This window comes from Pseudonaja textilis, chromosome 8, assembly GCF_049901715.1.
Source record: "Pseudonaja textilis isolate UNSWEBS1 chromosome 8, rPseTex1.2, whole genome shotgun sequence".
NCBI classification, from domain to species: domain Eukaryota; kingdom Metazoa; phylum Chordata; class Lepidosauria; order Squamata; family Elapidae; genus Pseudonaja; species Pseudonaja textilis.
This window is the reverse complement of record NC_141997.1, coordinates 8,264,073-8,287,691: the sequence shown is the minus strand read 5'-3', so window position 1 is coordinate 8,287,691 and position 23,619 is coordinate 8,264,073. Positions and strand designations below refer to the sequence as shown.

The 23,619-nt window shown below is 36.2% G+C and overlaps 2 protein-coding genes across 12 annotated transcripts in view; both read right to left on the bottom strand.

Annotated features, from left to right (window-relative positions):
* The window catches only part of MAP3K15 (mitogen-activated protein kinase kinase kinase 15), an 87,136-nt gene extending 74,754 nt beyond the window's left edge, over positions 1-12,382 (bottom strand). For 5 of the 7 annotated variants that reach the window (XR_015744531.1, XM_087938231.1, XM_026714180.2 and 2 more), the window contains exons 1-2: positions 9,295-12,382; positions 34-173 (exon numbers count right to left, since the gene is read on the bottom strand). Coding sequence is in view for 5 of the 7 variants with exons in the window: in XM_087938231.1 (XP_087794357.1) it covers positions 34-173; positions 9,295-9,634 (480 nt within the window). In the remaining 2 variants the exon portion in view is untranslated. The remainder of the gene's footprint in view (positions 1-33; positions 174-9,294) is intronic. The other 2 variants (XM_087938232.1, XM_087938236.1) reach the window with 2 other exon arrangements.
* Positions 12,383-13,464: 1,082 nt separating this feature from the next.
* SH3KBP1 (SH3 domain containing kinase binding protein 1) overlaps positions 13,465-23,619 on the bottom strand; it is a 160,742-nt gene continuing 150,587 nt past the window's right edge. For all 5 annotated transcript variants that reach the window (XM_026714219.2, XM_087938245.1, XM_026714217.2 and 2 more), the window contains 5 exons: positions 21,817-21,926; positions 20,395-20,520; positions 18,556-18,809; positions 17,285-17,348; positions 13,465-16,572 (listed from right to left, as the gene is read on the bottom strand). In XM_026714219.2, the coding sequence (XP_026570004.1) occupies positions 16,531-16,572; positions 17,285-17,348; positions 18,556-18,809; positions 20,395-20,520; positions 21,817-21,926 (596 nt within the window). In that variant the 3' untranslated portion in view covers positions 13,465-16,530. The remainder of the gene's footprint in view (positions 16,573-17,284; positions 17,349-18,555; positions 18,810-20,394; positions 20,521-21,816; positions 21,927-23,619) is intronic.

Below are 23,619 nucleotides of genomic sequence, written 5' to 3'. Positions count from 1 at the left end.
TCTTTCTAATGTAACAACAGAATAAAAACATACCTTCAGTGACTGAGAAGTATCAACATCCGTATCATGGTAAAGTATAACATTATTGGCCATATCAAAGCTTTCACGTACCCCAAGGTGGTAGAACAGGGCGGGTTGCCTGGAAAAATCACTCATATCCACTACTGCAACATCTATAATAAGAGCATGGAATAAAACTTGGGAAAAATTGTACAGTATTATTTCTAAAGTTTTGGGTTCTGAGACTAAAACAATTTGTCAGTGAGACAAATAAGAGTTTTCACATCTGCTACAGCCCTTTTGGCAAAAAGAAATATTAAAATAACATGAAATAATTTCTGCACAAAATCCTGGACCTGCAATATAAACTTGCATGACTAGAGATTTCAGACTTCAGAGATAAATCAGTCTTGCAATTGATAAATAAAATCAAAGTTAATTTAAAAAGACAAAACAAAACTCAGCAATATGCTTTGTAATATTTGACAAAACTTCCTCCTCCCTAGTCCCAGATTGACTAGTAAATATTTTTCCACAGCTGATGACATATGGGGAGAAGTTAGAGAAACAGTTGGGGAAATTACCATCCTCTGCCTTAATAAGCCTGTACACTATGGTACTATGAAGCCACAATAAATAAGGTTCTCTGTGAGAGAAGGTAGAATAGGGGCTGGCAGTGGAGCCAGCAAAATTTATTAAAGTTCGGTTTTCTATTAGGTCATGGACTAATACATAGTATATGAAATTAGACATGTTGAAGAACTTTAAATTTGGATATACCCCACTGCTTCAGAATTTAAATCCCAAAGGGACTTTTTCAAAAGGAAACTGTACTTTGTTTTTCCTTGAAGATGTTTGAAGCTTGAAGCATTCTTGAAGCTTCTTGGATGAGAAGCATAATAACCTCAAGGAAAAACAAAGTCCAGTTGCCTTTTGAGAAAGCACCTTTGGGAGAATGATGATCTGGATGACTTAGAATCTCCACGGACATTTGGAATTTAAAGTTCTATTGCTGCATTATGCTATAGGTTTGACTGGGACATTTTTAATGGCAATATTGGTTACCATATTATTGTTTATTATTCAAAGGACTGCCTGCCCCCAAATTCATCTATTTATCGCCATTAGGTCTAGCTCTGGATCCCATCTGCTAGAAATGACATCTGGTGAGGCCCAGGAAGGGGATTTTTTCTGTTCTAGCAGCTACTCTTTGGAATATCATCACACTGATTATCAGAACAGCTTCAAGCCTACTGACTTTTCATAAATCCTTAAAAACTTGGTTTTATCATTGGGCTTGGGGATCTAAATATGCAAAAGGGCCTGTACAGCACCTAGTTGATTGACTCCTACAGCAACCTCTCAGTTGCTGCTTGTAACTAACAAGACTCTGATCAGTTTCACATTAAAGGCTTTGTTTGCTGAGAGCTGAGAGTTCATGGCTCACTGTGTCTGCTTATTGTTTTGTAATCTTTTTTCTCTCCAATGAATGTAATCCAGACATCTCTTTTTTCAAACTATCCCAGCATTTGGGTGAATATTGCTAAGGTTGGAGAAATGTGGGGGAGGCTCCAAGAGTTGCCCTTTTAATCCATTTCTTTGTGAGTTGAAATCTGAAAACCTTCCTCACTTGGAATTTTAGGGTTACTCCTTCAGATGCTGGAAAGGAAAGGAAAGCTGTTGTAAAATCATAAGCAGTCATGGTCATGTGATTTTTCACTTAGTGACCATTAGCTTACTATTCAAGTTGCTGGTCCAAATTGCAGTTCCTAAACAAGGCCTACTTCTATAACTACCATTTTTCCAATTCACACAATTTATTAACACAATAAATTTCTGTTAAACAAATCTGAGGTACATATGTTTAGATTTCAGGTTCAGAACTAATAGGAACAGTAATACACATGAAGACACACACACATGCACACATTATGGTATTGAATTACAATTTGTACTCAAATACTAGATCTATTATAATTTTCCTGGAACATTGATTAACAACTAAAAATAACAGCAATTTGTTTCCTGTGAATTACATTACTGTTAAAAAATTGCATCTAAACCTATGACTTCTATTTTGTAATGCTATTACAATCAAGATAATTATTAGAAGGAGCATGTCAGTCCTTCCTAGGTCAGGAAGCAGACTCCTCAAAACTAATTAGAATTCAATTTTATTGAGAAATAATAGAATTCTGAAGGACTGTTTTTACTTCTCTCTCTCTTATATTACAGGAACGTATGGCAGAACCAATCAGAGTTTGTTCATTTTTCGTGTTTTCTTCATTTCCCGTGTTTTCTTCATTTCCCAGGCTTCAAATGTGTTGTTAACTTTTCCTTGTTAAGGAAAACATTTCCTTAACATTTCCTTACCATACTGTTTTTTCAAGGTGATTTTTATGGCTCTCTACATATGGTTTACGTTACAAACAGTATAAGTTTTACTATTATACCATATTGAACTGAATCTAAATAATTAAAACATTATAGTTCTTGTCATTACACAAATTCAACTCCTTGCATCAAATAAGTTACAGAAAGAATGTATGATCAGTCACAGACTTTTAAAATTCAAACATATTCCTTGTCAATTTTAAGAGCTTTTACCAGCAAAAATAACATCTACCCTGTTATGGTTTTTACTGATTTCTTGACATAATACCCTTTAGTAGAAAGTACACATATATTCATATTTTGAAATCCTATGATTTAAGTAACTACCACCCAGAGTTTGTGTTGAGTGCTGTTGAGGTAATTCCCTGTAAGGAGAAGGAGCGCATACAGGGAGACGTATTTGAGAGTAGTGTTTGAATAATACACACACAGCACACAGATACACTGTACAGTAAATGTAGGTTTTTACTTCCAGGAAGGTTTAAGCAAAGTTCAAAATAGGCAGTCCAAAGTCATTCACAGGTAAATCAGTCAGTTTTTTCAATCCAGGGATAATTCAATAACAAAGTCCAGTGTCAAAAACAGTTCAGTAACAGACTTACATTAAATCCAGAAAATATCAGTCAATTAGGAAAAATGGCAATACTCTCCAACAGAAGGAAACAGAGACTCACACTCTCTTCTGAGACTAAGGCTAAACAACCCAGGTTTCTGGCTCCATCTTATGGCCATTTGAGAAACTACACCTAATTACAGTTTTGCATTTTCTTAAAGATACAGTTTTAAAATGTTTATTCTGGTTTATATATTTCTAACCCAAATACCTGTTAGGTGACTTATATTCCTAACAAGTGCCCTAAAAAATCAATGAGAAATATTTTTAACAAGGAAATGAAACTTAGTTGCCTAAGCTCTTTTTAATTTTGTTAAAAAAAATCTATGTCCTCCCTAATCATTGCAACAATATTGTCTAATTTTCATGTGATATAAAAATTTGCCTTATTTGTTATCAGTACTGGCTAGGAAAGACATTGCCAGCTGTTCAGCCTTCATGCTAATATAAAATTAGCCACCGCATTGGTAACTTTCTACACTTGTAAGCTTTTATTAAATAAAAAATGCTAGTATAAAATAAAATTGTACACTAATATATCAACTGATTCCTGATACACTGAGAACTGTAAGTTTTTGTTTAACTTACAAAGCCCAAAGATCCCCAATTCTGTGTTTGAATTTATACTTGCTTCTTTTACTACACTGAATTTGGTCCAGTTCTTTATGGTTGTAGCCATGGATGCAAATAAGAAAGGCCTTTTTATTTTCTTCTGGATGAACTTGCAAAGCTTACATCCTGCCTAGTTCTTCTGCAGGAGCTGCTTTTCCTTCTCATCCTAACAACTGGAAAACATAAGCAACAAATATTGAGAATGAAACAAAAGTAGAAGAGGACACTATACCTTGAAAAAATGATTGCTAATATCTCACCTCCTGGAGAAATATGAACCCAAACACACTGAGTTTTGTCTTCAAAGCACCCTCTGGATAATGGTACAATAACATTACAGTGAACTGGTTTAGCTACTTTCCTGTCTTTAAGATGATCTGTTCATTTTCTACCTTCTCCTCTTCTATTGGAAAACTATTAAATTATCCCACAATATGTTAAAGACCTTGCCTGTAAAGGTAAACTCTGCTTAATAAGCTTACAATATTAAAGGTGAATAGGCCTTGTGACTCTGGTCAGACTTTAGTCTCTGATCTAGCTTTTCTAATTTGCTCAAACTACCACCTATTAAACCAAATCACTAATTTCTTTCACTCATTTAGATCAAAAGATTGGCTATTTCATCAGTATAGCCAAACAATGTCACCTATAAAAATCAGAAAGGGGAGGAAGTCTTTCTTATAACTGTAATGTATGTTTACCTTATCTCTTGTTATTCTGAACATGTACAATTATTTGGAAGGCAACACATAAAATTATCTGTCAAGAGTACATTTGGTGCCAATATTTATTTGATGCCATATAATACACAGCGCAAGACTATCATTATCTATTTGATTTTCTTGACTTTTTGCATCATTCTTATTTTATTTATTTAATCCACCCATCTCAACAAGTGACAAATATTTTTCATATATTTCCCCTAGGAAATAAATCACATTCACATACTCTTTCCAAGAATGTAATGATATCAGTATGAAGACGGATGTAATTTCAGACTGTAATTCTATTCTGAATTCCTACTACATGAAATAAGGTAAATCTACTGGCTGTGTCTAGAAACAAGATATTTATCTCTGACCATGTACCTTTTTCCCACTGGAAGGAAACAAGTTAGGGAAAATGTGCAGAACTTCTTAATAGCAATTCCACCAGAAGTGGGCTTAGCCGGTTTGGACCAGTTCAATTGAACTGGTTGTTAAGATTCTATGTAGTTTGGCGAACCGGCAAATCCCACCACTGGGCTGGATGCAGGACCCGAGATGGAACAGAGGTCGAGCAGGCGGAAGCCCAGAGCAGGGTCTGAAAGGTGGCCAGCTTTGCCAGAGCAAGAAGCCTGCAGCCGCTGGTCTTTTTCAGCATGAGAAGCCTGCAGCTGATGGTCTTACAAAGGTAATTCTAAGGCTCTGTCCACCACTGCTTTGGCCTGCCTGCGTGCCCCACCTTGCAGTGAATGACATCAAGTTGGCCATGCCCACTCAGTCACATGACTCCCCTCAGCTATGCCCACCCAGTCTTTAGGATGAACCAGTTGTTAAATTAGTTGGATCCCATCACTGAACTCTACCCTGGGTCAAGGTCAACAACATTTTAAACCATTGCCTAATATTAATAGCCAGGTATTTTCTGGACTTCTTCCACCACCGCTCCAAGATCCAATCTAATTTGGTTTGTGTTTGAACTTATGCTGGCTTCTACTATACTGAATTTGTTCCATTTCTAACTTTTGAAAGTTGTTATACAGAAAGTTCCTTTACATAATTTCTTCTATCATTCATAGGGTTGGGAAAGAGTAGAAGACCCCTCCTATTAATTATGGGTGATACATTTTCCATTATTTTTCAACAAAATATTCTGTATTAACAGAAAAAATGATGAGTCCAAATCAGGAAGAGTTGCTATTCCAAAACTAATGAGGTTTTTTGCATGGTTCTCACATGAAACAAATACATCATATATCTTAAATCAATTTTTTTCTTGCTTTACTACAGAAATGGCTAACCTTTTGGGTACTGAGTGCCCAAAGTGCGGGGGTGCATGCGCAAATGCGTACGTACATGTGCAAACCCCCCAAATGCAATGAGTGCATGTCCCCCACCCCCTGTGCATGCGCGGCAGAGACCCAAAGACCAGCTGGCCAGCGGGAGGCATGCACGCATGTGTGGTAGAGCAGAACTGGGGTGACGGCTCACATGCCTACAGAGAGGGCTCTGCGTGCCACCTCTGGCATGCATGCCATAGGTTCACCATCACAGCTTTACTGAAATTAAACATATTGCAGTATTCCATGGTTTGTTTCAATTGACTTTGTCTATGCTTTTGTATATGTCAATCTCCACTGTTGTTTTTACAATTTAACACTTTTATCTCAAGCTGAGCTCCATCTGCATATCTGTTAATGCTGTGTTTTAGTACATGCAGCACAAGAATTCAAGAATAAGAATATTTTATGGCTTAGTTCCTTCCTAACTGAAATGTCAAAATCAAGTAGTTGACCTGACTTTTCCAATTATATTTCACAGATGAATTGGGGAAAGTTAATTACAGACCAGCCAATCCCAAATCAAATATATGAAGGAAAAGTACATGGCTCGAAAAGACAAGGGAGAGTGAGAAATAGATTTTTCATTAAGCAGATATGTTCAAAAAAGAGGTACGACATTTAAATAACAAAAGGGTGTATATGAAAAGGTCTGTGGACATGGTAGAATTAAGGAAGACTTGCAAAGATTGAAAGTTATGGAAATATGCAGTTAATGGTTCCAGAATAAATCAAATTTTAGTATTCTTTTCTCTCCTACTTCTACTTTTTTATTTCTTATAACTTGCTGACCCAAAAGGGTATGATATATATGTATACTTGCATTCTTTTGCATAATATAAAATGTGTTATTTTGCTACATACTTAGAAATATGAAGCGATTCCAATTACACACTGCATTTGAGCTGTCCAATATGTGGTAGTATGTTATTAAGAACCAAAGCGCTATCTGAGAAGGGAGTAGACTCTTCCTTTCCTATTACTGAACTTGTCTGGCCCCCAAAACGAAGCAAAGACAGATTTAGCAAATGTTTTGACAGAATACCAGATCTGTAAACTGGACTGGGCAATCAGAAAACATCTTCAAAGGTCATGAAAGAATCCTCCTGTACTGATGCCAAGAAAATTCCATCAATTGGTCCAGTCACAAGAATTCAGCTCAACTGAAACAAAACTTAATTTTCCCCTTCATATAAAATCATTTCCCTTTCTTCTTTTGAGCTAAATTCATGTATGGTCTTGCCAATTATGTAGTTCGCTTATTTCTGGCATGGTCTGTTGAACAATCCTAGATAATTTATGGCTGGGCACAGGATTTCCCAAATATTCTTCAGATTCTCATGTCTTCTAATCCAGGCCAGTATATAATAACTGCTTTCTTCACTGCTTTCAAGCTCCATTCAGAGAAGGTGTTTAAAACAGAAAGCAGTGATCAGAGGACAGATATTCTTCTTTACTTCCCATGTTAGACTTTGTAACAAAGAGTTAGACATCCTGCAAACCTCAGCTAAAAGGAACAGAGGAATAGAGATGGCCTGAAGCAAATCGAATGTGTATTAGATAACTCCTGCAACATTCATTAGCCAAGGTTTAGGAATAAGGATGGCTAGAGACCAATAGAACAAACTGCTGTATCATTACTAAATGATCTTATTATGCCACCTTGTCCTGTTTTCTGCTTTGGTGAAATTGTATAAAGCTTTCTTAATCCTTTGTTCTGGGTTCTTGGCATTTTGACCCCTTTTGTTGGAGCACTTCAATAACCTGCATCTCGTGTCTGGCATCCTTCATCGGCCTTGGCACCAGACTGAGACCCGAACTGTGGACAACACACATACCCAGAGTACCATTACTCCATCTCTATTGCAGGTAGCATACTTCTGAGGAATGCTAAAGATTACATTATTACCTACTAGTTTACTTTCTAGTGAGTCCCTGAACAGACAGTTCACAAATAATGTAAGCTGAGGCCAAAGTACCCCATGTGATTTGCTTATGGCTCAGTGCGCTTCAAACTGAGAGCCATGGCTAGACTATTTACATATTGCGCGACGTTAGCAACTCTTCACAAACACCTAGGAGAGAAAGTTTTTTATTGCAGACACCCAGACCAGAAGTGGTATTTAGCAGGTTCTGACTAGTTCTGGAGAACCGGTAGCAGAAATTTTGAGTAGTTCAGAGAACCGGCAAATACCACCTCTGACTGGTGCCACCCCCATCTATTCTCTGCCCGAGTCCCAGCTGATCGGCTGGGTCTTATTTGTTGCCCTACACAGGAGAACGGAGGTGGAAATCAGGTTAGTGGGGTGAAGAGGGAATGGGATTTTGCAGTATCCTTCCCCTGCCATGCCCACCAAGCCATGCCCACAGAACTGATAGTAAAATTTTTTGAAACCCACCACTGAGTCCCAGACCCAGGCTGCAAAAACCTCCTCAAAGGCAGAAAAAATCTGTTTAGTATTTGTGTGTGTGTGTGTGTGTGTGTGTTACTGTGCAGAATGGCAATTTAACCTTACATGCAATAGTTGTGAGGGAGGGATGTGCTTTTATTTACAGATACTTAATGTTGAGAAAAGCTACACCTTGTACGTTCGTTTTTCTCCACTACTGTTACTCTTGACAGAACCTCTCATGCATAGGTCAATCTGTATTTTATTTACAATCTCAAGATTATTGATCAATAAAGTAATCTCAAGATTATTGATCAGAGCTAAAAGTGATGTAAATTAATTAGTTTTCTCTGGTAATATTACACTAATAACTAGAGCATACAAAAATTTGCTAGACCAATACTCGAATACAGCACATCAGTCTGGAACCCACATTACGTATCTGATATTAGCACAGTTGAGAAAATCCAGAAATATTTCCCAAGAAGAGTTCTCCACTCCTCTACCCGTTGCAGAATACCTTATGCCACCAGACTCGAAATTCTAGACCTAGAAAACCCAGAACTACGCCGTCTTCTGTCCGATCTAAGTATAGTATATAAAATCATACATTGCAATGTCCTACCAGTTAATGAATACTTCAGCTTCAACCATAACAACACAAGAGCACACAATAGATACAAACTCAAGGTTAATCGCACCAAACTTGATTTCAGGAAATATGACTTTAGCAACAGAGTGGTCAATGTCTGGAATACTCTACCCGACTCTGTGGTTTCTTCCTCAAACCCCAAAAACTTTAACCTTAGACTGTCTACTATTGACCTCACCTCTTTCCTAAGAGGTCTGCAGGGGACGTGCACACCAATCGTGCCTACCGTCCCTGTCCTATTGTTTCTTTTATATATTTTTAAAAAATTTTCTTATATGTATCCATGTATTCATAACTATGTTTTTACTTATACCTATTATCTTGTAAGCAATTGACAAATAAAAATAAATAAATAAATAATCCCAGAAAAACCTTTTTTCCCCCGTCCACCTCCTCTCCCTGCTTGTTTTCAAGAATCTAGTGACAGTCAGCAGACCCGAGACGCGACCTGCTGTTTCCCATGATAGCTGGTGCCCCACCTAAGAGCTCTTACGAGTCAAGTCCGACCTGCCTGTCATCGTAGACAGCCGAAACGCTCTCGGAGCGTCTGGGAAGTCTACCCTTTCTCCTCTCCCCGCCGCCGGCTACTCACCCGCGTCGTAGAAGATGTCCAGCACGGCCGTTTCGCCGAAGTCCAGCTCTCCGAAGTTGACGGTGGTCAGCTGAGCTCCGGCGGCCTCACAAGCTCGCACCAAGCACAGCAACGCTCCAACTTCGGGACTTCGCGACCCGGAGCTTCCTTTCGGATTCTCGTTGACCACATACACGGCTCGGAGCGACCGCGAGCGTGTGCTCGCCTCTCCGCCGCCGTCAGCAACGACTCCCGGGGTCCCTTCGGAAGCTGCAAATGCTTCGGCGCCGTTCGGAGGGCTGACCTGCTCGGCGTTCCCGCTAAGTCCCGGCTGCTCGCCGCTAATCACGTAGTTTTCCATGGGGCCTGGTAGCCGGTGCTACATGGGCCGGAACCCCGCGCGCCCGCCTAGAGTCCTCTTCTTCTAAGGCTGCAGGGCGCCAAGCGAGAGGGGCGGCCGAACCTGGCAAGAAGCAACTTTTCCGGCGTGTAGCTGAAAGTGGAGGGAAGGAGAGAACGGCGGCACGCTAGGCGGTGCCTTTCTCCCGCTGCCCAGCTCAGCTCGCCTACTATTTGGAACCGAGCTTCTGAAGCTTCAGGGAACGCGCCTGTCGCTTAAGAAGCGAAATAGGTTGCCGGCTGTCGCCTGCCAGAACCTTGCTTCTAAAAGCGGTTCTCGGAGCAGGACTGGCGTCAGCACCTGCCTCGCCCTCCTCCGTTTAGCCTCTCTCACCCGGACGGTGCCAGGCGCCGGCGGTTATTGATGCCCGGCTGAGTTTGAGGGGTTTAAAAGAGGCGGAGTACGGGCGCAATTAAGGGGCGGGGGAGGAAAGTCGCCTCGGCTCCTCCTAAGCCCTGGAGGAAGGCCTGCTGCCTTTCCACCCGCTGTGCGTTGTTCCCAACCTCTGACCCTCATGAACAGTTGTCGTTAGACCGGTTTCAGTTATTCTAGGAATGGTTAGTGGGTATCCCCGCGATGGAATCTTATAATGTGGTCGTTATTATTATTATTATCTTTAAAGAGATTTGACTAGGCCTGATGGCTTTCAAACTACTAAAACCGGCAATTTCAAAATAGGAAGTTGCAATAGGTTTCTGATGCAAACTGGAGCTGCAAAAAAGATGACGGTGCAAAGACAAAGTAGTTTAACTGTTGGCGTTTCCTGCCCCTATTCAGAAAAATTCAAAACTGCACCTCCAAACCATAATCAAACTACTGCAGTAACAACCTTATATTGTAGAACTATGAGAAATACTTCATCAAAGGCAGCTCATGCAAATTCTCTTCAAATACATTCATTAGCTTCCATTAGAGCTTCAGATATGTGAATATTAAATATAAAACATTATTTTAATGGTACTCTACAGATCAACAAGAGTTTTATTTAACATTTGGAATCAATTAAGGGAGACATAACCACTTGTTAATTTTTTCAATTCTTTGTCTTCACAAAGGTGGAAAGGTAAGATTAGTTTTCTTCATCTATTTTTGTGGATTTCTCTTTAATCTTCCCATTGTGATGAAAGAGTAGATTGTTGCATTGGTTAATGATATTAATATGAATTATTTAATTGATCTGTTAGTTTTGCAAATGAAGCCTTTTGGTTTGCTAGTAAAATTATGTGAAAGCCAATTTTAATTCGATAAAAATACTGCATCCTTTCCCAAAAAGAAAATGAAAAGTGGGAAATCTGGTTTATTTGACCAAAAGTGGCATAACTTTTTCTAAGTTTAAAATCGTGCTACTGCTATCTCAATCAGTCTATATTTACCTTCCCTTTTGAGGTAGCAATTATACTGAGGACAGAGATTATAGTCTGTCTCTCATTTATCAGAGAACCAGTGTCTTTCTCCTGTGTTGACCAACTATGTTCATGGCTGTGAACTCAAGGGCTGCCTCTAGCTATTGGTCCAAAGAAGGCAAATTAATTTGCCCTAGCAGCATGAAGTTTGACAAGTCCATTATAATGAGGTAGCAGTTCAGGAAAGATACTATTTTTTCAGCAAGAAAATGCATACAGTCATGACAGTTTGTTCCTACAGCCCAGTTGCAGAAACAAGGCCTCACATCTAGTTGTCTGTGATGAAATGTCTAGCATGCATTGGGTGCATTGGGTAGGAAACAGGAAGCATGCAAAAAAGACAACTCAGCCAGTATAGTGGGCAAATATGTTAAAGAGATTTGGACTCTCAAGACTCTGCCTTAATTATGCTAGACTGATTTGGAGAATTGATTCAGCAGATTTTCAGAATTGCTACATTAATAGTTACATTATTTCTCACAATACTAGACAACACAATATCAATAGTAGAGACCTTCAAGTTTGTAAGTTATATCATATCTCAAGACTTAAAATGGACATCTAACATCAAAAATGTCATCAAAAAAGCACAACAAAGAAGGTTCTTTTTGTGCCAACTCAGAAAGCTCAGACTGCCCAAGGAGCTGCTGATCCAGTTCTACAGAGGAATGATTGAGTCTGTCATCTGCACCTCTATAACTGTCTGGTTTGGCTCTGCAATCAAACAAGACAGACAAAGACTTCAATGGACAATTAGAACTGCAGAAAAAAACAGTTGCTACCAACTTGCCTTCCATTGAGGACCTATATACTGCAAGAGTCAAAAAGAGGCTGCGAAAATATCTACAGACCCCTCACATCCTGGACATAAATTGTTTCAATTTCTACCCTCAAAACAATGTCAGAACACTGCACACCATAACAACTAGACACAAGGACAGTTTTTCCCTGCATCCCGTCACTCTGCTAAACAACTAATTCCCACGACACTGTCAAACTATTTACTAAGATGTACTACTATTATTCTTCTCATCCTTCCTATTACCTGTCTCCTTTTCTACATATGACTATGTTTTTGCTTGTATCCTACAATCTATATTGTTTAGTTTCCTAGTATGATTTTGATTGCTTATTTAGTATCCTATAACTATCACTAAGTGTTGTATCTTATAATTCATGATGAAATTATGATTACTATAATCATGACTTATATCTTTCATCACTTATATCTTTATGTACCCTGAGAGCTAATGCACCGAAGAGAAATTCCTTGTGTGTTCAATCACACTTAGATAATAAAGATTTCTATTCTATTAATGTATCCAAGTGATTTTTGTTTCCTGCATTTGACAGCATCACAGGTTTAATATTATCTGAGCATCAATAACTTCACTTACTACTATTTCTGACACTTTCCAACTCTTCTCTCTGCCATGAACACATGGTTGATGCCAGATCAGAAACCCAAACAAGCTCATTTCCAGGAGGAGAAAGCCCCCCCACCCCCCAAGTCATTCAGATCTCAATGATAAAAATGTCCATCTTTCATCTAGAATCAAATCACAGATGAGTTTTTTAAAAAAATAAGATCTGGCAGCAGCCGTAACCCAAAGCTCCCAATGCTCAGTCAATCTGGATGCTAAACTAAAGGGGTGGCTTCAGATTTTTAATCCTGAGATCATTCTTGCACCATGTTTCTTTTGCTAGCAACCACCATCTTTCTTGGCTCAAATCCCTGATGATATCTAAATAGTTTATCCTATAACTATTTAAAACTCTCATTTTAAATTGTTTGTTTGAAATTTTATTGGTAATATGTATTTGAACCTGTACGTTGATATGGCCCATAGGTTAGTCAATCAATCTCTCCCTCTCTCCCTCTCTAAGCAATTACCCATCTCTCATCTCCATTCATATACCTACAACTATTTCATTGGTATCTTCACTTAGTTACTGCATGTCCAGTTACACTTGCTTAGGTACATATTACACTGAGCTTAGAAACAATATTTAGATTGCAAAATAATATTTTGACTTGTTTTATCTGGAAGATAAAAGTGGAAGATAATCTAGAGAAACTAAAATAATATTTGCGTGTGATAAAACCAATGTAAAGTTTTATTCTATTAGATAATACAACAATTTAAATATGAAATTAAGAAATAAAAGATTAAATGGAACTAACATTAACTGCTCCTTTCTATCTTCTGAACACAATTTAGTCAATTCAAAGAAACTTTTTTTCCAAAATTATGTTTACCCAGGTCTGAAATGACAACTTATTTTAAAAACTTGAAAATATAATTTTACTGTAAAATACTTTCCATATGTAAATATGTGAAACAAATATTCCAATTCCAAAAAAAAATCAATGCACTGAACAAAGAATTTCCATAAAATCTCATTTAATCTTATTTTACAAATCACAATACATTGGACTTCTCAATACAGGTTTATAAAATGACAATTTACCAACATAACAGGAAGAGGAAAAAGGAATTAGAACCCTGATTTCAGGTCAATCAACGCTGAACTCATTTTTTCTTTTAAAATAAGATTTTAAAATATTTTAGTTTTCAAGGCTCTATCTTTGAATCTATATTGTAACAATTCACAGTAAGTTTTTCAAGTGAATGAAATCAGAAACCTATTAAACGATTTCAAGTTTTATATATATAAATATATATATAAACTAGAAACACTGCTTGTCCTCCTGTTGGATTCCCACAATGTTGAAGCCAATAGCTATACATCTTTATTGCTAGAAAACCTCTAAGAGAACTAGAAAAGTCTAATAGGAAAACTGGGGCAGAGCCTGTTCAGCCTTAGATTCAGGCTCAGTGACTATTGTCATGCAAGAGACACTTCCAGACAATCAGGGTCCACTTCACACTGGCATCTTAATTATAGCAGTAGTGCAACTTCTTCCTGGTTATACGCTGCACTTGGGTTTTGAATGGCAATGTTGGGGCTGCTTTTCACATGCAGAACAAGGACAAAAACTTTATTTAAATTTATTTTTTAAAATAAATATATTATTACGCCCAACATATTTCATATTTTTAGTTTCTGCCATGTTGAAATTACACTCGAGTACATTCCATGACACAGAGATTACTACATCCAAGGGAGAATGATGAGGACACACAAAGAAACCAAATATTCCTCCTAAATATACATTAGGACAGCAATATCTGATGCAAAAGAAAATAGTTTCTTTGCTGCAATAATAATGCCTCATCAGCCCTCCATCTCACAGTATGTTTAGTAATCTTTCCCACCAATTTCCACAGCTTGGTACACATGCATTTGCATGTAAAAACACTTATTTCCATGAAAACATTCAGAATGGCATGCCAATAAAGAAATGCCACGACCATGAACTTAGGGCATTTCAAGGTTCTGCAGCCTTTTGTCCACTTTAATTATTTAAGCAAGTGTCTATAAATCATAACTCTATAACGTTGCTTAGATCTCTTTGTTGTAGCACAATATCCTACACTCCTAGGTTATGACTGGAAATCAAGTTTGATTTGAAAAACAAGGGTTAACACTGATTTATTACATGGATGCTGTGAGGACAAAGAAATTAGTTGCGTGATTTACTTTCATGCTTCAATGTAAAACACTCATCAAGATGATTTGGTCATTTTAATACAGAAATCCTAATGTAATGTTAAAATCCTGAAAGATATCACAGTGACACATTTTTATAGTGTGCTTGTATCAATAATAAAAGAAAATATACATGACTGATACAAGTGTTTGGATGCATTATTAAATCTCTAGCCTGAATGTTCTTTCCTGATATGAAACTATTAATAAACACAATTGTAGGACATTTTGGGGTGTCATGACAATACTTTTAAGACTCCTATCCAATAACAAATAGAAGTTTGCAACTTTAAATGTAGATATTTAAATGATAAATATTAAATGTTTATATTTGATATGATAAAGTCACCATGTGATATTTTGTGTAAACTTCATAGCTCTGTAAAAAGATAAATACTAGAATTCTATTATATAACCAAAGATGGATATTTCAGCAGGACACATATCCCAGCTATTCAAGAACACTCAGTGCAATCCTATGCATGCTTATTTACATGTAAGTCTTACTGTTTTAATGTTTATTTTGTAGTAAGGGTAGTAGGATTATGAAATCAGACTGCAAGCTTACATACCATTATCTGATCATATATTTTACTGAACTGAACAAAACCCATTCCCATACACATGCACAGGATTGCACTATTAATGTACTATGAAAATAAGAAATCCAGCTATAATTTTGTTACAAGCACTTTTCAGAGATTGCACATATATTATGCAAACACATATACATTCCTTTGCCTTTAAAAGCTGAAATCTTCACTATTTGTATAGAGATGTAAACACTGCTTTGACATAAGTCATTTGGTAAGATGCCATTATAGAAATCATTCATCCCAAATTTTCAGGCTTCTAATTGTTTAAATGAGGTTAATATCACATAGTTCTCCGCATATAATTATATAATTTTCTCTTGTTAATTTTTATTTTATCCTTGTTTGCTCTTAGATGATGCATGTTCTGCTCACCCAAGATGTGCTGATAAAAGTGGAGATAAAAGTGGGTGTTTTAACATTTGAGTGACAGTAAGCAAAGTGAATTCTCAGAATAATCATAATATGCAATACTAGTAAAAATAAAGCTGCCTCAAACTCAGTGTGGTTATTACATCATTAAGTTGAATCAAATCAGATCAAAATGGAAGCAGTTAATATGCTGAAAGACCGACCTCTAGTGGATAGACAGGCCTCATTGTGATAGCTACATTTCTAAAATCTGGCCTACAACTAGTTCCAATCCGTGTTTGGCAAAAGAAGGCACAAATCATTGCAAAGACCAGATTTTTCTTTTTAAATATATTCTTTGTACACAACTTAAGATTCACCTTCTAGTTAATTTTTGGACATAAGATTGCATAAATAATTGTATTTAAAACAACACACATTAAGCTGCTTTAAGAGAAACAAATACCCTCACCCATTATCCACATTCATTTCTGGATATATGCAATACAAACATTTTAAGAATTTGTGACAAAAGACAATTTAAAAAGTCAAACTCATGAAACTTGTAAACTGATAAACAATTTACTTATGGAAAATATCATTAAAATAGTACCATTATGAACTAAACTGCCTGAGTTTTCAATTTGCCTGTGAACGTGAAGCAGAGAAGATTTTAGCACAATAAGAAAAAATTCAGTCACAACCAGTGCCATTTCAAGAAAGTGTATCATATAGAAATTTTTGTTCTTCACTGGAATTTGTGTTGTGCTATTCAATCCTTGTGCTAGTTGTCCAAACAAAGAAATGTAGGCAGATCTTTTAATCATTTGGCACAAAGTTATTTTGTTTGGGGCATAAATCTCTGTCACTATGAATTAATACATCCATCTAGAATTCACTTTGATTGAAGAGCTTTCTTTATATCATTAATTTCCATCTAAAAAGAAGAAACACAGATTAAATTATATGCAACTAATTATTTTATCAAGCATTTAGACTCTTAATTCACTGTTCAGTCCAATATGCTGATTCTTCATCTTCCATTTAATGTGAGAAATTATTAAGAAAGGGAATCAAATCAATATGTATAAACTGACACAATATCAAAAACAGGAACTCACAAGGAAAAATCATTTATTTTAGTTTGACTTAAATCAGAAAAATATTGAAAGTTTTAGGAGAGACTAAGAGGAAAATCTGACACAAGATATAAATGGCTAGATTTTTCTTTTCTCTTTTAGTTCGCTGCTTGGAAGGGGAACATTGAAAGAAAATTTAAAAATATTTGCCATGCTCTGTTTTCCACACAAACTGTCTATAAAAGCTATTATTGCCTATCCAGAAAAGCATACATAAAACACCTACATATTTTCTCTGTGCAGAAAACAGCCATATTGGTTAGAAAATAATATAAAGATGAAAGAGAATAAAACACTGTCTTAAATTGGATAATATATTCTTGGCTATTGTAAAACTTGTTAATGTTGAGAAAATACTCTGAATATATTTTTCTGTTTATTTCCTGTTTTTCCTATATATTAGAATTTGTTTCATATTATACAACACTTATTGGACTATGAGATACAAGGTTTCATTAAAAATCCATTCAGTTATAAAGCTGATTCATGTATTCATTTATATACAAGTACCTGTAACCGTAGCCGAATCTTTTTTTCTTCATCTAATTCAGACAGCAATTGCTTAATTTCTTTTCTAGCAAAAAAAAAACAACACAAAATTTTAATGACCATATTTTTAAGAAGGGAGGGGGCATGCATTGTTAACAATACTTATCAATGTAAGTTATAATGTAATTATATTATACCAGTTATAATTTTTTTTAACTTCTTTTTCTAAAATATAATTTCTCTACTGTAATTTCAGTCTGTACTTGGCATTTACTGCAGAAATCACAACTTAGAATTTTTATTACTATATTCAATAAAGGCTAAATTAATTATGAACCTAATCAGACATGATGATAAGCACTAAAGCCCTTTAAGATCATGTAAAAAACATACAAAATTTGCTTTAGTCATTCTGAACTATTCATGGTTCTTGAGTACATGTACCATTAATTATAGTAAATAGGAATATTAACCAACTTTGTGATTTCTAAGTGTTTTATGGGAATTAGGACAATTCTATGTACATATTGAAAAACTGGCAAATAGAAATTTCATTTTCTTTCAATTCCATCAACAATGTTTAAATTCAGCCTTAAACCTTAAGACTAATTCATACTTAAAAATGCTGCAAATGCTGTTAGGTAGCCAAAAATGGCAACAATTATGTACAAGATATATACATTAGCACATTTGAGGATGCGGCAATTAAATACATACTGTATATAAAAATATTGCTGGGGAAAAGTGCCTAATTTACTTTCTAAAGTAAAACAGTTGATCCCAGGTTGGAAAAAGTTTTTTTTTTTTCTGACAGTCCTGCACTTGTAGTTACAATAATGATAAAATAATATTAATTTGATATAATTTAATAATGTACATTCTCCATCATTCAGTTTTGTCCAGAGATGTTGGATACAAGTTGAGATATGACAAAATCTGAAATACACTGATTAAATCATTATTTGTTTGTTTATTTTTCACCTTTAATATTTTGTGTATTATTTATAGGTTACTTTGCATTAGTTAAGTACAGCTTTGGGTTTTCTTTTTGTATGCTGCATAAAATCATAATGTAATACAGGCAATAATACAAAACTGTAATAAACAAACAGACAAAAAAATTGCTGTGGGATACAGCTTTGAAAACCTTAAATGTATAGTCTTTGCCTGCAGTTCCATTTTTATCTAACAGCCTAAGTGAAAAAAATACAGCTGAACAAGTTCACCGATAAAGTTAATGGAATTAACAATACCAAAAACCCATATTATAGGAAAAACATTGGAGCACTCACTTCTGTTGGTCTTTCATTGTTTCAATGATAGTGCGTAGCTCTTTAACTTGTGACCTTAGTTCTTCCAAAGCTGCTTCACCTTGGCTTGAGTGATCAGTCTTTAGCTTTCCTTCAGTACTGAACAAAGAAGGAGAATTTGATCTGTGACCTGAAGCTGGATGAAGTATAGATGAAGAAGATAAGGATGAAGATAAAGAACTTCCACTTGTTAAACTTCCTGGTTTTGTAGGCAAAGAGGCTTTGTTATCAGACACCTGGGAAAAAGATAACAAAACATTTGGAAACATATATTTGGATCAGGAAAGTATACTTTTCCGGCTGTGTCTTGTTTTAGCTACGTTTGATGGCCATAAAAGAAAGAGAATAATTTTCTCAAATCTTTTAAGTATTCTTTTATCAACAGGCAAGCATGATTTTAAGCCAGACAATCAACTATGAGAATGTTGTTGGACAGACTTCATTCTGAATTGCTTTTTCTGTCTCAAAAGAACGCCAAAAAGGAAGGGGAAAATGAGAATATGAAAAAAGAATATAATTCTTGTTTCTACACTATCATAGAAATAAAAATTAAGGGATGGCCTTGGCGTTTTTCTTTTAAGCTACCAAATTTAGTTAATCATTTTGCAACACAAGAGATGCTTTAGAACTACCATTCCACTGTTATATGTATCATAACAGAAGAAACTGTAAAATGAAAGTGAAGAACATGCTTTACAATAATAAATTCTAAGATTCAATTCCAGTAAACTCCTTGTTGTATGTTAAATATATTTTAGGAATCTGAAGTTGAATGAATAATGCCTTCTATGCTTATTACATTACTATACTCTGGAGCTATCATTCCAGTTACAGAAAAAATTAATGTATATAAAACACAAAAACTGAGATTTTAAGAAAAAAAATAACTGCAACATGAAACGGAATATCTGCCTGCCAGCTAAGCATGAAATCGAAATCTATACTCATTTAACTCAAGAGGAATTCAATATGAATAGATTCTATGCATTTGAAAAAAGCAACAATGTCTACCTGAGCAGAAAATATCTGTTTTCAGATATCTTAGGAGACAAAATTTTGCTTGCTATATAATTTGTTTTGTCTACTTGAAGAAGTAATGATGCAGTCCCTCCTGAATATGCCTTTTCAGTGTTGAGCTATATAAATCAATTCTGTCTTTAGCCTCATCTTTTTAAGGTTGTGGATAATAGATAATCCCCTTTGAACCAAAATAAAGTTTGGGCATAGGCCAAAAAAGGCAATAGTCACTCTGGTCAATAATATTAGTCTACCAGTAATGAAAAATTGGTGGGAACATGTAGTTGAAAAAGTAAAAACTGAGCAGGTTAAAACATTTAGGGATTTCCAAACAAAGACTTATAATGTCTTCTCATAACACAACAGATATAAATGTGATTGAAAAGAAGAAAGTGTTGATAATTGATGTAGAAATAGCGGAGAATAGTAGAATAGAAAACAAAGACTCGGAGAAGATCACAAAGTATCAAAATCTGAAAATTGAAATTGAAAAATTACAGCATAAATCGGCCGTGGTGGTCCCAGTGGACACTGGGTGCCATACCAAAAAAATCTTGGATGGCACTTAGAAAATTCACATCTTGACAAAATTTTCATCTGTCAGTTACAAAAGGGCAGTATTTGGATCTACACAAATAGTATGCTAAAATATTAAGACATCCTAAGTTCTTGGGAAGAACCTAATGCACATGAAGGCCAATACCACTAAAGAACTGGCAGCTATCATTTAACATTTTTGTCTATAAAATAATAACATAATGGTACCATCCTTGTTGAATGTTACATGTAACCTAAGTAACTTACAAGTGAAATTGTAACAGTCTTTGCTTTCTTTAATGGCTCAGCTACTTTATGTGGTAAGGAAACTTGTTCTTCTTTTTCATCTTCAGGACTTGGGGAATCAAAAAAGTCAGGACTAGAAAGTGAAGACTGTGGAAATAAAAGAATATATTCTTTTACTTTCAAGTATTCAAAATATGCACTTACTCTATAACATTTTAGTATTGTTGTAATTAATCTGAAAACAAAAATAATCCTGTTAGTCACACAGCACATAATTTTCTATTAGCTGTATGCTTACTAACATTGACTGTGGTAAGATACTGATGTGAGTGAGCCTTCCAACTATTAATTGCTCCCATCAGCTCACTACCATCCAGCGGTCTGCATCCAGCGGTCTGCATCCAGCGGTCTGCATCCAGCGGTCTGCATCACCTACTTCTGCCCCCCACACTTCTGCCTGCTGCTGCGCATGCTGCTAAGACAGCGAGCCCAGTGGAGCAAGCTCTGGAGCCATAGAGTGCACCAGCTGAGGGGATGGTAAACATCGGGCCCTGAGCACAAAAAGCGGCAAGTGTGCAATGTCTGATGGTTTCCAGCCCCAGCCCCCCCCCCCTACATTACCTCAAGGTGGCAGCATCCCAACCTTGCACCCTGCATCACCTCACTTCACCTCACCTCCTGTGGGACGAGCCTCCCTCGCCTCTACTCGCTAGAGACTCCTGGATTGCCTCCCCAACAGTGCCCAGCCCATATGAGTGATACTGAGCTGGCCATGCCCCTGGGCCACACTCAGTCGGCTGTAACCATCCAGACCAGTCCCCCCACCTTCTGGCCCTCTGAGGACAGTCACAATGCTGATGTAGCCCACAATGAAATTGAGTTTGACACTCCTGCCTTAGATCATGATTGTTGAAAACTGACAACATGAACTCTTGGCAGTTTTGAGATGGATAATAGATGGAAATTAGTGTAATCCCTACAAATAGTCCTTGGTCTATTCATTCAGTGATGGTACTGAAAGAGTGGGATTTATGACCCACAGCATCCCTGTAGTCATGTGATTCTGATCCAGATCTTCGGTAGCTAGCTCACAATTACAACATCACAGCAAGCCACAGTCATTTAATTGTAATTTCCAACATTCTCTGCCAGCTTCCCACAAACAAAATCATTCGGGAAACTGGTAGGAAGACAGATGTTGCAGTCATATGAGTTCTCTACTTAATTATCCATGTGGTCTTCACTTAACAATACAAAAATAAGCAAAAATGCCAGAACTGCAGTTACTAAGCAGCTCAGTCATGTGATGTCATGCTGTATGCAAGCGTTATTTAGCAACAGTAATTCTGGTCCCAATTACCCTTGTAAACTGAATTATTTGTATTGTGAATAAAAAAAAAAAAAACACCACAAAGGAAGTAAAAATATGCAGATGTTACTTACAGATGTGAATGACTGTGACGGAGGTCTTCTGCCAGTGGCTTTTGGCCTTGTAGTAGTTGGATGGCTGAGCTTCTCTGCAACTGGTACTATGGAATCAAACCCTTCCAAATCTTAAAGAAACATGGAAGAAATATTAATATTACAAATACTATGATGATGCTTTTAAAACTTAATTTCCACATTATTTTGTATTAGTCTGATATTATCAAATTGAGACAGAAGGCAGCATTTGTAAGTATTTATTTACTTTAAAGAAAATATTTCTGTCTGGTTTTTAGTTAATGCTACACATCATACATCTGAAAACCATTAGATAATAAAATAGCTGAAAACTAATTTAAATATAGGTAGTCTTTGACTTACAACCATTTGTTTACTGACTGTTCAAAGTTACAACAACACTGAAAAAAGTGACATGACCGTTTTTCATATTTACGATCATTGCGGCATCCATGTGGTCACATGATCAAAATTTGGATGCTTGACAACTGATTCGTATATATGGTGGTTTCAATGTACTGGAGTTATGTGACAAAGTCAAACAGGAAGCAATATTTACTTAATAACTATGTTACTAACTTAACACCTGCAGTAATTCACTTAACAACTATAGCAAGAAAGACTGTAAAATGGGGCAAACTCTCTTAAAAATTATTTCTTAACAATGGAAATTTTGGGCTCAATTGTGTGAGTTGTAATTTATTTAGAGGTGTCAAAAGAGTTATTAAACAAGATTTCACCTAAATTAAGAATAGATAAAATAAGATATACTTTCAGTTTTATTCCTAAGTAGATATTTAAAAATAATTGTTATAATGAAGCACATGTACATATGTTTTAAATCTAAAACTGCAGTAAGATTATTTATTAATTTAGTAGCATTTTAAAAGCAATGATGAGAAATAGTTCAGAATTTGAAGCATTTACAAAATATAAAAGCAAATGGAATTCACATTTTAACTTTAAAATTGCTATTATTGCCATTAACTTCTCTTTCCACTACTCTTATACAGTATAATAAATAAGAGTAGAATTTCAACAATAGCGTCACTTTGGAAAATGTCTAATTAGGATATACAATTGTTTCCTGTTTTCTCAAAGAAAACCATAATTCTTTATTTACAGTAGATCTGCTACCAAAATCTTGCCACTGTTGTTTTTGCCCAATAATGAAGTTATAAGCTGATTCTTACAAAGGTAAGGTAATATAAAAATGCATTTACAGAATCTCTAAATTTCTTGCTGATGAGCCTCTGATGTTAAATTAATATCCTTCAAGAAACATTTTGCTTTGGTACTGTCGCAATTTGCCAGCTGAGACTGACAGGGCACCCACAAAGTAATCCACAAGTATAGCCCGACTCATACTTGTTTGTTCTGGATCTCTTGTATTTCATCCAGATGTTATTATGCTGTTAGTATTAATGTAGTCTTTTAATTTAAAAGATTTCTAAGACTACCGGACTCAAACAGTGTGACTTTGGGTGGCATAAAAGAAAAAAAAATAGACAATACTATATATAAATTATACAGCAGAAGGTAACTCCACTTAACTGGCTCCTAATACCTCGGAGCCATAATACCAGAAAGCCAGTTTGCCGTAGTGGTTAAGGCACTGAGCAAGAAAGTGGGAGATTGTGAATTCATCCTGCCTTAGCCATGAAAGTCAGTTTGGTGACTTTGAGCCAGCTTTTCTCTCTCAATCCAACAGGAAGGAAGGATGGATGGATGGATGGATGGATGGATGGATGGATGGATGGAAGGAAGGAAGGAAGCAGGGAGGGAGGAAGGAAGGAAGGAAGG